At 44.1% G+C, this 12,631-nt stretch overlaps 2 protein-coding genes across 2 annotated transcripts; both read right to left on the bottom strand.

The window, feature by feature from the left end:
• Nucleotides 1–2,383: 2,383 nt before the first annotated feature.
• On the bottom strand, nucleotides 2,384–4,864 carry RPL22L1 (ribosomal protein L22 like 1). The gene is made up of 4 exons (XM_027891301.1): nucleotides 4,759–4,864; nucleotides 4,061–4,153; nucleotides 3,545–3,666; nucleotides 2,384–2,638 (listed from the first exon to the last, which is right to left on the bottom strand). Exons 1-4 carry the CDS (start codon nucleotides 4,765–4,767, stop codon nucleotides 2,494–2,496), a joined length of 369 nt encoding a protein of 122 aa, XP_027747102.1. The 5' UTR covers nucleotides 4,768–4,864; the 3' UTR covers nucleotides 2,384–2,493.
• A 738-nt stretch (nucleotides 4,865–5,602) lies between these two features.
• EIF5A2 (eukaryotic translation initiation factor 5A2) lies at nucleotides 5,603–12,619 on the bottom strand. The gene is made up of 5 exons (XM_027891300.1): nucleotides 12,427–12,619; nucleotides 10,954–11,058; nucleotides 9,299–9,430; nucleotides 8,947–9,037; nucleotides 5,603–5,790 (listed from the first exon to the last, which is right to left on the bottom strand). Exons 1-4 carry the CDS (start codon nucleotides 12,589–12,591, stop codon nucleotides 8,978–8,980), a joined length of 462 nt encoding a protein of 153 aa, XP_027747101.1. The 5' UTR covers nucleotides 12,592–12,619; the 3' UTR covers nucleotides 5,603–5,790; nucleotides 8,947–8,977.
• Nucleotides 12,620–12,631: the final 12 nt, after the last annotated feature.

Genomic DNA, 12,631 nt, shown 5'->3' with positions numbered 1-12,631 from the left:
AAGGATAACAAGGCAGCGTGATCCCATTACCTCCGACTTTGTTTGTGCTTGTTCTATTTAATCACAACAGGTTTGTCGTGTCAGTGAGGTGTAAAGGATGTATCATCACATAAAAGCACAGCTCTGAAACGCCAGGTGGGGATGTGTTTTTGAAATACAACTCCTAAGTTCAGGCCCTTTGCTTAACTTTGTGCAGCAAAGAAAACACGTCAGTTTTTCAAATACTTGCAAGTCTACCGGGAAAAACCTGGCTTGTTCAACCCAGGGTGAACTATCAACACTGTAAATGCTTTGTGACAGCATCAGTGATCTTTGGATTTCCAGAAAGGGAAGGTTACTTCAAAACTGCCTGCTTTTTTCTCCAGTGGGAAATTCCAAGGCAGCATTACCCAGTGCCCCAGATTGGGATAGGTCTTCTGGTGTTTAATTTCCACCGAAGCATATGAAGTCCCACACATCTGTCTTGCAGCCACACGCTGCTCCCTTCCTTTTGCTACCTCTGAAACAGCAAAATGGAACAAACCAGCAAGGCAGAGATGACAAAAGCAGCTGTTGTCCCACTGCTGCCTCCTCTCCTCTCCCTGGACCACCCGTCCCATCAGGAACAGTCAAGCACACTGAAAAATGACAAATGGGACCCCAAAAGCTGTTGACAAAGTTCATCTCCCCTTCTGTACTTCTCATTTAGATTTAGGTGGCATTTGACTGGTAATGTGTTGCTTTGTGCTTCGGCAAGTCTCTAAATAGACTGTCTCAGAGGTCTGCCAGCAGAAACAATGCTGATATAGTAATTTATTTTTAAAAAATCATCAGGAAATCAAACCATCTAGAAGGCACACTTCAGCCTGAACTAGCAGATTTGTTCAAGCACAAAAATCAGTATCAGAGCCTACTACGTGGATCCCTGTTTTGTGATGTTAAACAAATATGGCACTACTTATTCCAGAGTTCACCAATGCACTGGGACCTGAGAGTAGTAATAAATCATATGCAGAGGACACAACCAGCCCAGCAGCACGTGGCACTGAAATGCATCCACATGCAACAGTTACTGCAGCTGCAGACTCACAAATACTTTTTCATAGTGAAAATTCATCAAATTTCTTTTGATATTGATGCCCAAAAAAGCAGATTAAAAAAACTGTTTAGACAGAATTTTATGTCTAAAGCAGCAAGGTATTTATTTATTGGCGGCCGGGCAGCCTGCCAGCTAGTGCTGGGAAAACAGGCTCCGAGTTGGTTAGGTTAGAATGAGTATTTTATACAGGTTTGGCAATGATTACAACATAACCACATACATCATAACAGGTGGAGTTAGGGGCGGAGATTGAGGTGTGGTCTCTATTTTGAGGAATATTATGGTGGTAGATCCTGCCTTACTTCCTCATGGGGTCTCAAATTCTCTCCTCTTCATCAGGTGACCTTCGTGACTTTTCGTTCTTTCTATTGTTCTTGTGTTCTGTTCACTGAGGCTTCAAGAAAGCCTTGGCTTTGGGCCTATTTACCTATTGAAATGTCTACCTTGGCTCCTTTGGCTAAGATTTATTACCTCTGGGCTCTTTGTACTATGTATCTGTAAATATTTTAGGTCTGCAGAATTTGTACAGAACAAGATCTCCTTTGAGCAAGGTAGCGAAAATGGTGGGGGGAGAACAGTGGGCCACTGCAGCAAGATGCTTCAATTAACCCTTCTTCCTTCAATATTACACAAACAGAACTGTTTTACAGGATTTGGAACGATTTGTGTTTCGATGAAAAACCCCCCCACTTGTAAAAAGAAATGCTTGTTTTAAGGAAATGATCCCAGAAGTCAAATACAAGAACTGTAAAATCATAAAAGTAGAACCATCTGTATGGATTTTATGGCATTCAGTCAGTTAATAATAAAGGACATCTCCCTGCTTCTTTTAAGTTTTAGCTGGATGTTGGCAATGAGAGTTGTCTCCACCTCCTTATCAATCAATCTAATATAAATCCAGCTAACAAACCTCTGTCATACCGGAGTTTGACTCGTGGTTATACACAGGAATACTACAACCAACTAATGAATTAGGTAAATCATACAAGAAAAAAAGATTTACAACTTGTAAGCCTGTTTTTTAACTAAATTAAAAGTAACCTTTTATTAAGGATTATGCCATTAGCTCCACATAAATTAGTTTCAGTCACAAAACGCTCCATGATTTATTTGTACCAATATGATTAAAAATTGATCTACCTGTCCCCCACAGGATTGCTGGGCAAAGGGGCTCAGTATTCTCCTACTGGGACTCTCACTGGTGCCAAGTGACCAGCTGATTTCTGGCAATGGAAGGAAAACTGCAAATCAAACCACTCCCCAGAGCTGCTTTTTAATTAAAGAAAAGTACCAGAAAACCAACCATGCTCTGTCGAACAGGGTACAAATTCTTTATTCACCAATAAGTTAAGTGTTCTTATAAATAGGTGTTCTAGTCTTTCGTACTCTGTGTTTAGCATAAGGCCAAGATTCCATCATTCCTCAGACTCTGACCCTTCCTCATCCTGGCTGATCTGGAAGTAGCGCAGCTCGTACGTCTCCTTGTCCGACGCCACCACACGGAGCCAGTCCCGCAGGTTGTTCTTCTTGAGGTACTTCTTCGTGAGGTATTTGAGGTACCTTGAAAACAGGAATTTCATGTTAGAACTGTCTCACTGAACCACCCTTGCTGCTGTCTGCACTCCACGCAGGACACACTGGTCACACCCAGAGACAGATTATCCTGTGTTGCAGGTAATAAAAGGTTTTCATTACAGATATGTAAGAATTTATTATCTGGTTTTGACTAAACAGCAAAATGCCAGTAACTGAAAAGCACTGGTGAGTGGTTTTAAACCTTGGTCTTGAGAACTGGTTCTATACCTTGGTTCAATTTAACAGATTTTGGTGCATCTGTATCAGCAAACAAATGGAGGAGGGATGGATCTGTACCTCTGATCAGGGCACTTATCTGTTGTGTCCTAACAAAATTAGCAGTTTAAGGCTTTATTTGACTTATGAAGGTCTTTGCAACACCACATATCACACACACACACATTTTAATAAAAACAATTAAATAATCAAACAGCCACCCATGACCTGAATTCAGTCTGCCTGTTAAAGGTCCATCTTCCCTTGATACACTTCTAAGGACCTATTCAGAGTATTTGCATTAATATGCTTATAGTGAGATTTAATCTGCAATCAGGCCTTTAGTTTTAAAAAGCAGTTTTAAAAATAGCTACTACGATAAATGTTTTAATTACATATTTCACTAATATTTACAAGTGCTATGAAGGTTAGAGCTGACACCTCTCTAAGTATCAGAAGTGCACTAAATGAAATCCCTTTTGCAGGCAGGATATCAGTATTAATGGGCATTTTAGGGACATGATTTAGTGATGGACTCGGCAGTGTTAGCTTTATGATCTGACTAGATGATCTTGAGGATCTTCTCCAACCTTAACGACTCTGTGATTTTCTGTTCAACATAAAACAGTTCAAAACTCTCTACCGCAAACTCAAGAGGAGGAAACCCGTGCCAACCTTTTGGAAAACTGCTTCTCGGATGTCACCGTGATCTTGTTCTTCAGACGTTCAATGTGAACGGTGTTGCCCAAGTTCCCAGTTTTTCCATTGACCTTAACCTTCTCCTTTAGGAACTGTTCCTGTTTCAACATCAAAGAAACAGAACACTAGGGAATGGCACCCTAGGTATGAACTAGGGAAGGGACCCTAGTCATGCAGCAACGTTAAAAACCACCGTTTGCTCACGTCCTGATAAAAGTATTTACAATGCAGAAAGATTTCAGAGCATGTAATTATGAAATATCACTCCCTTGCTAAAACAGAATTTTAAACAGTTCTGTTCACAGACAGGTATAAACTATGCTGTCTATAAAAGACAACTAAAGCCAAATAACTTTTTAAAAGCGCTGATAATTTAAAGGACAGTTGCTGATCTTACTAGTTAAGAATGCAGCTTTTCAGGTGTAACTCAGCTACCGTAATAAGGCTTTAATTATACTATCCGTCACAAGTATGAGCAAAACCACGACTTACAAAATTCCCTGAATCAAAGATTCCGTCTTCCACAGGGTGGGTCAGGTCAAGGCAAAACTTCCAGGTGGACTTTTTAGACTTTCTGTCTTTTTGCTAAAACAAACACACAGACACAAACACAAAATTAAAAAAAAAAAAAAAAAAAAAAAAAAAAAAAAAAAAAAAAAAAAAAAAAAAAAAAAAAAAAAAAAAAAAAAAAAAAAAAAAAAGCGAACAACCAATATTAAGAAACCGTGCCAGAGCAAGCTTTAATCCGAGCAAAGGGGTGGTGTGGACACAGGGCAGGGGAGGGACATGGGGTGGGGGGGTGGACATGGCAGGGAGGGATGGGGACACGCTGGAGGAGGGGACACTCAGGGCACAGTGGGACACACGCGAGGGGGGATGCGCTGTGGGAAAGTGGGGGACACACGGTGAGAGAGGGGGATACTCAGGGCGAGCGGGGAACACACTGTCGGAGGGCACACCGGGGAAATGGGGGACACAGGGGGAGGGAAAGGGAGGGGACACACATGGCATGGTGTGGGGGGGGAACGCGGCAGCGGGAGCGCCACCTCCCGGCGAGCGACGCTTACTGCAGCCGCCTCCCCCCGGTCGCCCCCTACTCAAAGCCCTTTCAGGGAGCCCCCCGCTCGTCACCGGGCGGGCCGCCGGCCCCCCGGCCGCCCCACAGCTCCCCTCGGCCTTCCCCCCCTCACCGGTGCCATGGCGCTCCCGCCGCGACGCTCCCGCTGAAAGGAAGTGGCCGGGCCCTGCGCCGGGTTTTTATAGGCCCGGCGGTGACGTCATGCGCGCGCGGCACGCCGGGAGCACTTCCGGGAAGATGGCGGCGCCGGGGGACGAGATTCCCACATGGAATTCCCGGCGCTGTTCCCGCGGGACGGGCGCGCTCACGCTCCTCCCGTTTCCCCCCCCCTCCATCCCCCCGCCCCAGGGAATGGGCTGCGGAGGCCCAAACCCCCCCCCTCCCCACGCGCGGCCCCATTTAATGTAACCAGCACCAGCCTCCCCACAGCACTGACACCTTTATTATTATTATTATTATTATCATCATCTCTGGAGCAAAACACACACGTACAAATCTCTTTTTTTCTCCCCTGATCTTTTCCGTGGTGTCGAGAACACGAGCTTCCAACAGAGAGCGGCGGAGCTGGGGTTTGGATTGTCCCACGATCCGTAACTCCGGCTGTGGCCTTCGCTCCCCTCTTCCCCCCCGGAGAAGGCGGGTTTGCTTACAACAGACAGCACAGGACAACAAGGGTTTCTGCGATACAGCAAAGCACAGCAAACAGTTCCTTGGAGTTCACAAACCAAGTCGCTCTCGGGTGCCAAATCCCGTCGGGCCGGGGCTGCAGGTGCTGGAGAGGCTCCCGAACCCCTCATTCCACGCCGATCGCTCCACCACGCCCCCAGGATCCCACATCTTCACAACATTCCCCGGTGGATACTCGAGATATCCTTAACAAGGTTCTTTTAATAGCCTGAAGTTTAGTTCTACTGTAACAAACTACATTCTAATTACTCAACCAAATAAAACAGAAATTAAAAAAAAAAAAAAAGGAAAAAAAGTGGGATTTATTGAATTTTGAGTTCTGTGAGACTGACCTGCAGTAACCATAAGAGTCTGAACTGTCAACAAACTTGACTTCTTTACAGATTATGTAAAATTATCTGCTCTGTGAAACTACAGACCGTGCACCATTTCTGGGTACACTGTAGATTACAAAAACCTGCAAGAGAAACAATGAACTTCAGCTAACTTCTTTAAAAAAACAGCCCTGAGAACATGGCTCAACCAGCAAGAGCCCAGTTGAAAAACCACCATTGTAAGCAAAAATTAGAAGGATCTATTGAAATCTCAAAGTATTATTTGCCAACATTTGAGGCAGGAAACACTGCAGCCTTTCCAATTGTGTAAAGTAGTACGAGAAACTCAATGAACAGGAGCCATAAAAAAAAATGCACTATTTGGAGTGGAAACACCTCTCATCACCTCCCTATGTTCACAGCCTTTAAGCAATTGCCATCAGCTATCAGAAGTTTATAGTTTATGATTTTTGACACAATTTTTTAAGTGTTAAGACAGTAATACAGAACAAATACACTGGTAAGATTTGTTTTAAAGTAAAGCTATGAAAGGAGAACTTCCCTAAGCACTTGGTTATGGATCTTAAAAAATACACATCCCAATGGGCTACTGATCACAAAGTTTGTTGCAACGATCCCGACAGGAAACTGAAACATCTTAGTTTGGAAAAAAAAAAAAAAAAAAAAAAAAAAAAAAAAAAAAAAAAAAAAAAAAAAAAAAAAAAAAAGGCGTCAAATACATGTTCTAATTTAGAAGCCACTTTTAACCTTACTGAAAATTGGAGCTTATGCTTAAGACATGCTTATGTATTATCTATGGGAAGCTTCATGCATGATGCTCTGCACTTCCACGGTGTCTGAAGTGCTTCACAAAAAACAACTGAGTATATAAGAACAAACCTATAATGAAGTATTTAACCACTTAAATCTTGCAGAACTGAAGGTTGCAATAGAAGGATGTCTGAAAGGCCCGAGGAGGGCTCTTCCAGCAAGCTGGAGGTCATAAAACCTCTATCTTTAGATTGCTGTAGTACTTGAAAACTCCAGTCAGGCCTGAACCCCGCTTGTAGGAACAGGACTAAAACCAGCCCTGCTCCCAGAGAGCTTAGTCTGAGTAACTGCTCAGATTGTGAGCCTGTGGCATCAAATACCTGTCTTCCAACAAGGTTTTCGAGGACAGACAGGCATCTGAAAGTAGACTAAAGCACTACCGAGAACAAGGACAAATTCAAGTCTCGTAGTTTTCAAGCATATCAGAAATATTTGTAATACGGTGATAGCATTAGAACTTGCATTACTTTGACAAAGCAAACCTATGACTTCGCATGTGACACCACACAGCTCAGACTGCTGTCAGCACCTTCATCAGTGCTTTCAGTCACCTCCAAAGCCAACAAAGCCTGTCTTCCAGGTACCAGCCCATTGGAGAGGCAGGAACGAGCACAGTGCAGAGTAGCCTCACCTATTCCACACACGCTTCAGAGCTGTTCTGAAGGCACTGCAATCTACAGCTTCTGCTAAAAGCAGCTCAGCCACTTCGGTCAAGGTGCTATTTACGGAGTTCACCTGCAACATGTGTTGTGCTAGGCAAGAGCACGAGGCAGGTCCTGCTTCTGCCAGGTGTCCCAGGTAACTGTGCTTTATTACCAGAGTGTATTTATTGCTGTCTTTACCATCACTGGTACTGCTCTCCCTGGAGTCTGTGGGAAATGCGTGTTTTTGCCATCTTTGCCCTGCCACGGTGTGTCCAAGGGCAGTTCGGGGCAGTTTGCCACGAGCCCTTCAGGGACTAGAGAGTACAAACTATGAAGCTGAACACACCTGAAGCAGTTGAGAGCAGCGTGAAGCCTGACTCTGGCTGCCGGTGGCGCGAGTTGTGCGTGCTGTCCGGGGCAGCAAGCCACGAGCTTACATGTCGTCCTCCACCAGCCACTGAAGATTAAGGCAAGTTCACGGAACAATTTTTATCAACTGTGAAGAGAGGTCTGAGCCATGGACTACAGGAAGTTTCCCCACTCATGAAGAGTCACCAAGTCTTAGAATTCAAGCTGAACGCCTTAAACAGGAGCAGGCTAATTATCCTTCCATAACTATTGCTGTGAAGCCTTGTGAAGTTACTATATAGTTAAGAGGCATGCAGGCGTGTTGCTATGACTCAGAACTCTCTAGGACAGGAGCCAGCTTTCCTAACTAGGTAAAAAGTGTTTTACTTTTATAGTTAAGCCATGGTTGTTCGGTATCGCCTGTCAAGTTTCCATTTTGAAAATACAATAGTTTGTTGTTGTTGGTTTTGTTTTTTTTTTCTTAAAAAGAATCACATGCATTTAGTTTAGGCTCAATGCTACAGTTTGTCCCACTTTTTGAAAAACATGTGGTCCCTGTGCTACAAAAATACGGTCTGAACCTGAAGGTTAAAACCTAAAGCTGGAAGCACTGCAACAGATTCCCATGGAGTTTGTCACCCTTTTATAGTTTAAGATAAATATAATAAAGGAAAGCAATTGAACTGCATTTTTCTATTTTATTTTTCAAGTCTGACAAAGGCCTCGAGTGAAAGTCTATAGCTTTAACATCCATTCTCACCTTTGTGTCCCCTTGACCTATTTATGTCTTATCTACTCAATATTCCAATTGCCTGCCTAAACCACAGGTAGGCTTTTTTTTTTTTTTTAAACCATTTTATCATTACAATAAGCCAACAAGTTGGCAAAGAAGAAAACAGAGGTAATACAGTTAAGTTGCACATGGCCACTGGGGCTTGGTCAAGCCAGCTGGCATTTCTGATCACTTGAGTTTCTTGGTCTAAAAGTTGTGATTGGCACCTACAGTTCTGCAAGAGTCCCAATCCACAAAGTACTTAAGCTTTAAAAAAAAAAGAAAGAAAAAAAGGCTACTTTTATTGTCAGTTCTACCTAAAGATGTCAAGAAAAATACTATTTGTGCTCTAGGTCACTTTATAATCCTAGATACCTACCAGCTTATCTAAAAGCCCCTGAATACTGTATTTTGTCTGTTCATACAGACAAACACTGTTTTGCTCAAGCAAATAAAAATATATCCACTAGTAACACCTGATTGGTTTCTTAGATCCATAGCTGAAACCCACAGGAATGTTAAAATAGTTACAATTAAGGAATTAAAATCTCAGTGATTTTGAAAACTGCCAGTTAGCCTGCAACACTAATTCAGAATCCAGCACTGCTTTTTAACAATTCAAAAAAGGAAATGAGGTTGCTTGTGAAGGCCAGAGCTTTGGTGACAATAAGAACCAAATTTATAGATCTGTGGTTTGTCCAGACCTGAGCAGTTGCCCGAGCCTGGCGATCTTCTTTACTTGCAAGGCTTTATGGCTACAGCACATTCTTCATTCATTGCACTTATGACAGATATCTGCAAGAGAAGACACAAAGGTGAGCTCCAGACCACGCCACAGGAAGCGCTCCTAGAAGCTACAGACCTTCACATTTTAGTATCTATCCCATGTCTATTGAGTACTCCACTACAAAAGTCCTTCTGCATCTCAAAGGGCCAATTCCCACCCCTCTAACCTACTCTTCAAAGAGATACAAGTGGTCAATACCAGAATAAGACTTCTTCATTGCATCATCAAGTGGAACTAGCCATAACTGCTCGTCTGCCCTCCACACTCACCTGCACATCTTCATTGGCATTGAATTTTCCTTCTATTTCTTTGCCCAGATCCCCTTCTGGCAACTTGAGATCCTCACGAACTTCACCGCTTTCCGTCAGCAGGGAGAGATACCCATCCTGAATACCTATCAGCTGTGAAGAGAAGGCCACTTTTAGGAAGTTTGACATCAGCAGTCACTAGCAGGTCGTAGCTGAAGGTCAGCAGAAAGCAGTGAACTTTGCCTGTTACAACAGTTCTTTAGTATTGTGTTTGTAACAGTTAGGAAACTTCTGTAAGTCAATTTTTAGTAAGTTTAGTTGGCTGGCTTAGGGCAACTGTAGCAAAAGCCAGTCTGCTGTCAAGAACCAACAGAAACCTGCTGGTTACTTCCTACTGTGTTGGGCACTGCAAAACCAACCCTTGCGATTTAGGAAATGTACTGCTTCCAGGTCACTGGTTCAGCTTTATCTGTGAATTAGAAACAATAACTGGAACAGCGCTGCTTCTCTGAAGTGTACAAAGTACACAACAGAGTTAACTGTACACTTCCACACCTGCATTTCTACAGTGAGATACTGTCATTTACATTAAACACTAGTGAATAAATCAGGGAACATCCACCAAGTCAGGGACCACTTCTGCAATGCTATTTTCAGCCTAACCAAAAGCCTGAGCTAAGGGGAATGGCTATTTTGACAGAGCAGGCTGGGGAATTGGGAACATGGAACAGTAAATCCAAAGGCTACCCTAACAAGTCTGATAAACAGCAGGAATTGCAGTAGCAATAAGAACCCAAGAAACGGAGAAAGATCACCAAGGTAACATTAAGAATTTCTTGGAAGGTCTGAGCCCTGAGACAGGCTGGTCACGCTACATCCCAACAGCATCAGCTGTTTTGCTGGGCTCTGTCAAGCAATTGCAGCTTTCCAGATGATGTGGATGTATTAACTCCAGACCAGAACTATTCCCAATATGATTGGAATAAACCCCACACATTACAATTCAACCTGAACTCTGCTGCTTTTAACATCTCACTATCCATGCCACAGAAGGCATCACAGAAGCCTGCTGAGCTCTCTTCATAAAGGTATTTCACTGGAGACTTCAGGAGCACCAAAATTGTTTGACATCAACTAAAGCCATCTCCACATGAGGAGGAAACACACTGTAGCAAGTTAGAACTGGCATCAGATATAGTGTGAGACTGTTTGGGGAATTCAACTACTCTCTGTAAGAGCAAAACCATAAATTACAATATATACTTTTATTCGAATCTACCTGAAGTGAGAGCTTGACTATTCTTTAACTAATAATAATTTCCAGCAGGGATAACCTCTCTCCATATTTTAAAGGATGCCAGTATCACAAAGAACACAGAAGTGATCTTACAGCAATATTTAAAAAACATGATTATGAATTATGTCTATTACCTGTCACATTTAAAGATTACTGCTGTAACATGGGGCTGTTAACACACAAAGGAGCTCCCTCTTTAGCAGAGGGTTTTGACATTCTTAACAATTCAATAAATGCTTCGAGTTTAGCTATGTGATGTCTAGACGAGCAAGTTCTATTAATTCTGACAACAGTACTTTTATCAAGAGGCAAATCTGGGGATGAAGAGAGTTTACATGTGGTATTAAGAGTGTAAAGCCTCTTATGACTGTTAACTCACCTGGTAATCATTCCTCTTGATATTTGGAACATCCATGTTATGAGTCGATGGGCAAATATCTTCGTATTTTTTACCGGTGAAGATATCAATACCAACCAAGTGGACCTGCAAGAGTAGAAAAATAACTTCGGTTACTCTTGGTCCTAGAGAAGCAAGATGCCACTGCTGTATGGCACCTTAGATAACTGGTTTCACATAGCTTTCTAAGAAACCACGTGCAATCCCAGATTCCACCTAGATTCTTTGCTTGTGGTATGAAAACTTCCCTCACACTGAGAGGCCTCTTGATCCCTCCAACAGAACACTACAGAAACCCTATGTGGAAACAAGATCACTGTTGTCTTTCACTGCCTTCTGCAGATTTACAGCAGCACGCTCAGATCGTGCAGAGGTTAAGAAGATGTGTATTTCAAGTTCTAGCTGTTCTGAGAATCACAACAGTGTCGCTGACAACACAGAGGTTAAGGGGAAAAGCCATGGTCGTGCAGAGAGATCACAGCAGCCCCCACCTCCCTTTTGGCAGTTCCACTGCCCACTGCAGCTGGAGCTTGGAGTTTATCCAGCTCTTCTCGGGTCCTTTTGTTTCTGTATTTAAGAAAATTGTATCTGTCTATTAAAAAAGGGGAAAGGAGAAAGGAAAAAAAATGGCAAGAGCTTGGTATGCTCTAGCTTTGACAAATCCCAAATACTCTACCCACCTACACGTATCACACAAGGTTGTGGAAACTCAGAAATCTCCTTAGTCTGTGCTTGTGACAGATCTGCCTCTAAATACTCATATACCCACCCATCACGAAGAGTGGCTGAATGAATGAAGGGGGGATTCCAGCCTTTCTCCAAGCCCTGGACAGCTGCACCAGCCAACCTGAGAACGGCCCTGCCGGGACAGAGGAGGGGGAAGGCCCTCCTGTCCCAGTGCTGGGAAAAGGAAAGGAGCTGCGAGGCGAAGGCAGCGAAACAGGGCCAGAGCAGGCCCGGGGAGTACCGAGTGTCCGCCGAGCTCTCCGGATTATGTAACACGGCACGGGCCCTTCTGGTCTGGCGCTGCAACAGTGAGAAGAGTGCCGGCACGGGCGGACACAAAAGTGCTCTGGTGGGGAGCGACAGCACAGACCAACCACGCCCTAGCGATTTCATCAGCCCCCCTTCCAGAACTTACTCTACCCCCATTACAGAAACTCGTTTGGTCACTATCAGCGGTAAACGGTTATTTTGTTTTGTTTTTAAAAAAAGCGCTAACGCGGTAAAGTTGGGAGAGAAAAACTACCCGCCCCCCCATCCCTCCGCCTCCGTCCTCAATCGTTCCTGCTTTACATGACTGGAAACCCTTCAGTCAGCTCTGGAGCGACGAGACACGCGAGACGCCGCTGCGAGAAAGGCAAAAAGCAAGACAGGGAGCCAAATGAAACGCTACACCCGTCCCTGCCGGCCGGGAACACACACACACACGCACACTGCGGGCCGAGCGCTCACCTTGGCGTGGCCGTGCTTGCCCGTCTTGGAGGTGGACATCTCCACGATCTTGCAGGGGCGCCCCTTGAGCACCACGAAGCCGTTCTTGCGCAGCGCCGAGCACTGCATGGGGTAGGTGGAGGAGGCGCCGGCATCGCCCGTGGTGAAGTCGAGCTCGTCGGCCATGGCGGTGCTGGGGATGGGGGGGGTATATGGGTGGAAGGGG

This window comes from Empidonax traillii, unplaced genomic scaffold, assembly GCF_003031625.1.
Source record: "Empidonax traillii isolate 1590-97213 ecotype Southwest subspecies unplaced genomic scaffold, ASM303162v1 scaffold319:size813200, whole genome shotgun sequence".
In the NCBI taxonomy this organism is placed as follows: domain Eukaryota; kingdom Metazoa; phylum Chordata; class Aves; order Passeriformes; family Tyrannidae; genus Empidonax; species Empidonax traillii.
Note: the sequence above shows the minus strand (reverse complement) of the source record. Positions and strands in the feature narration are given on the sequence as shown.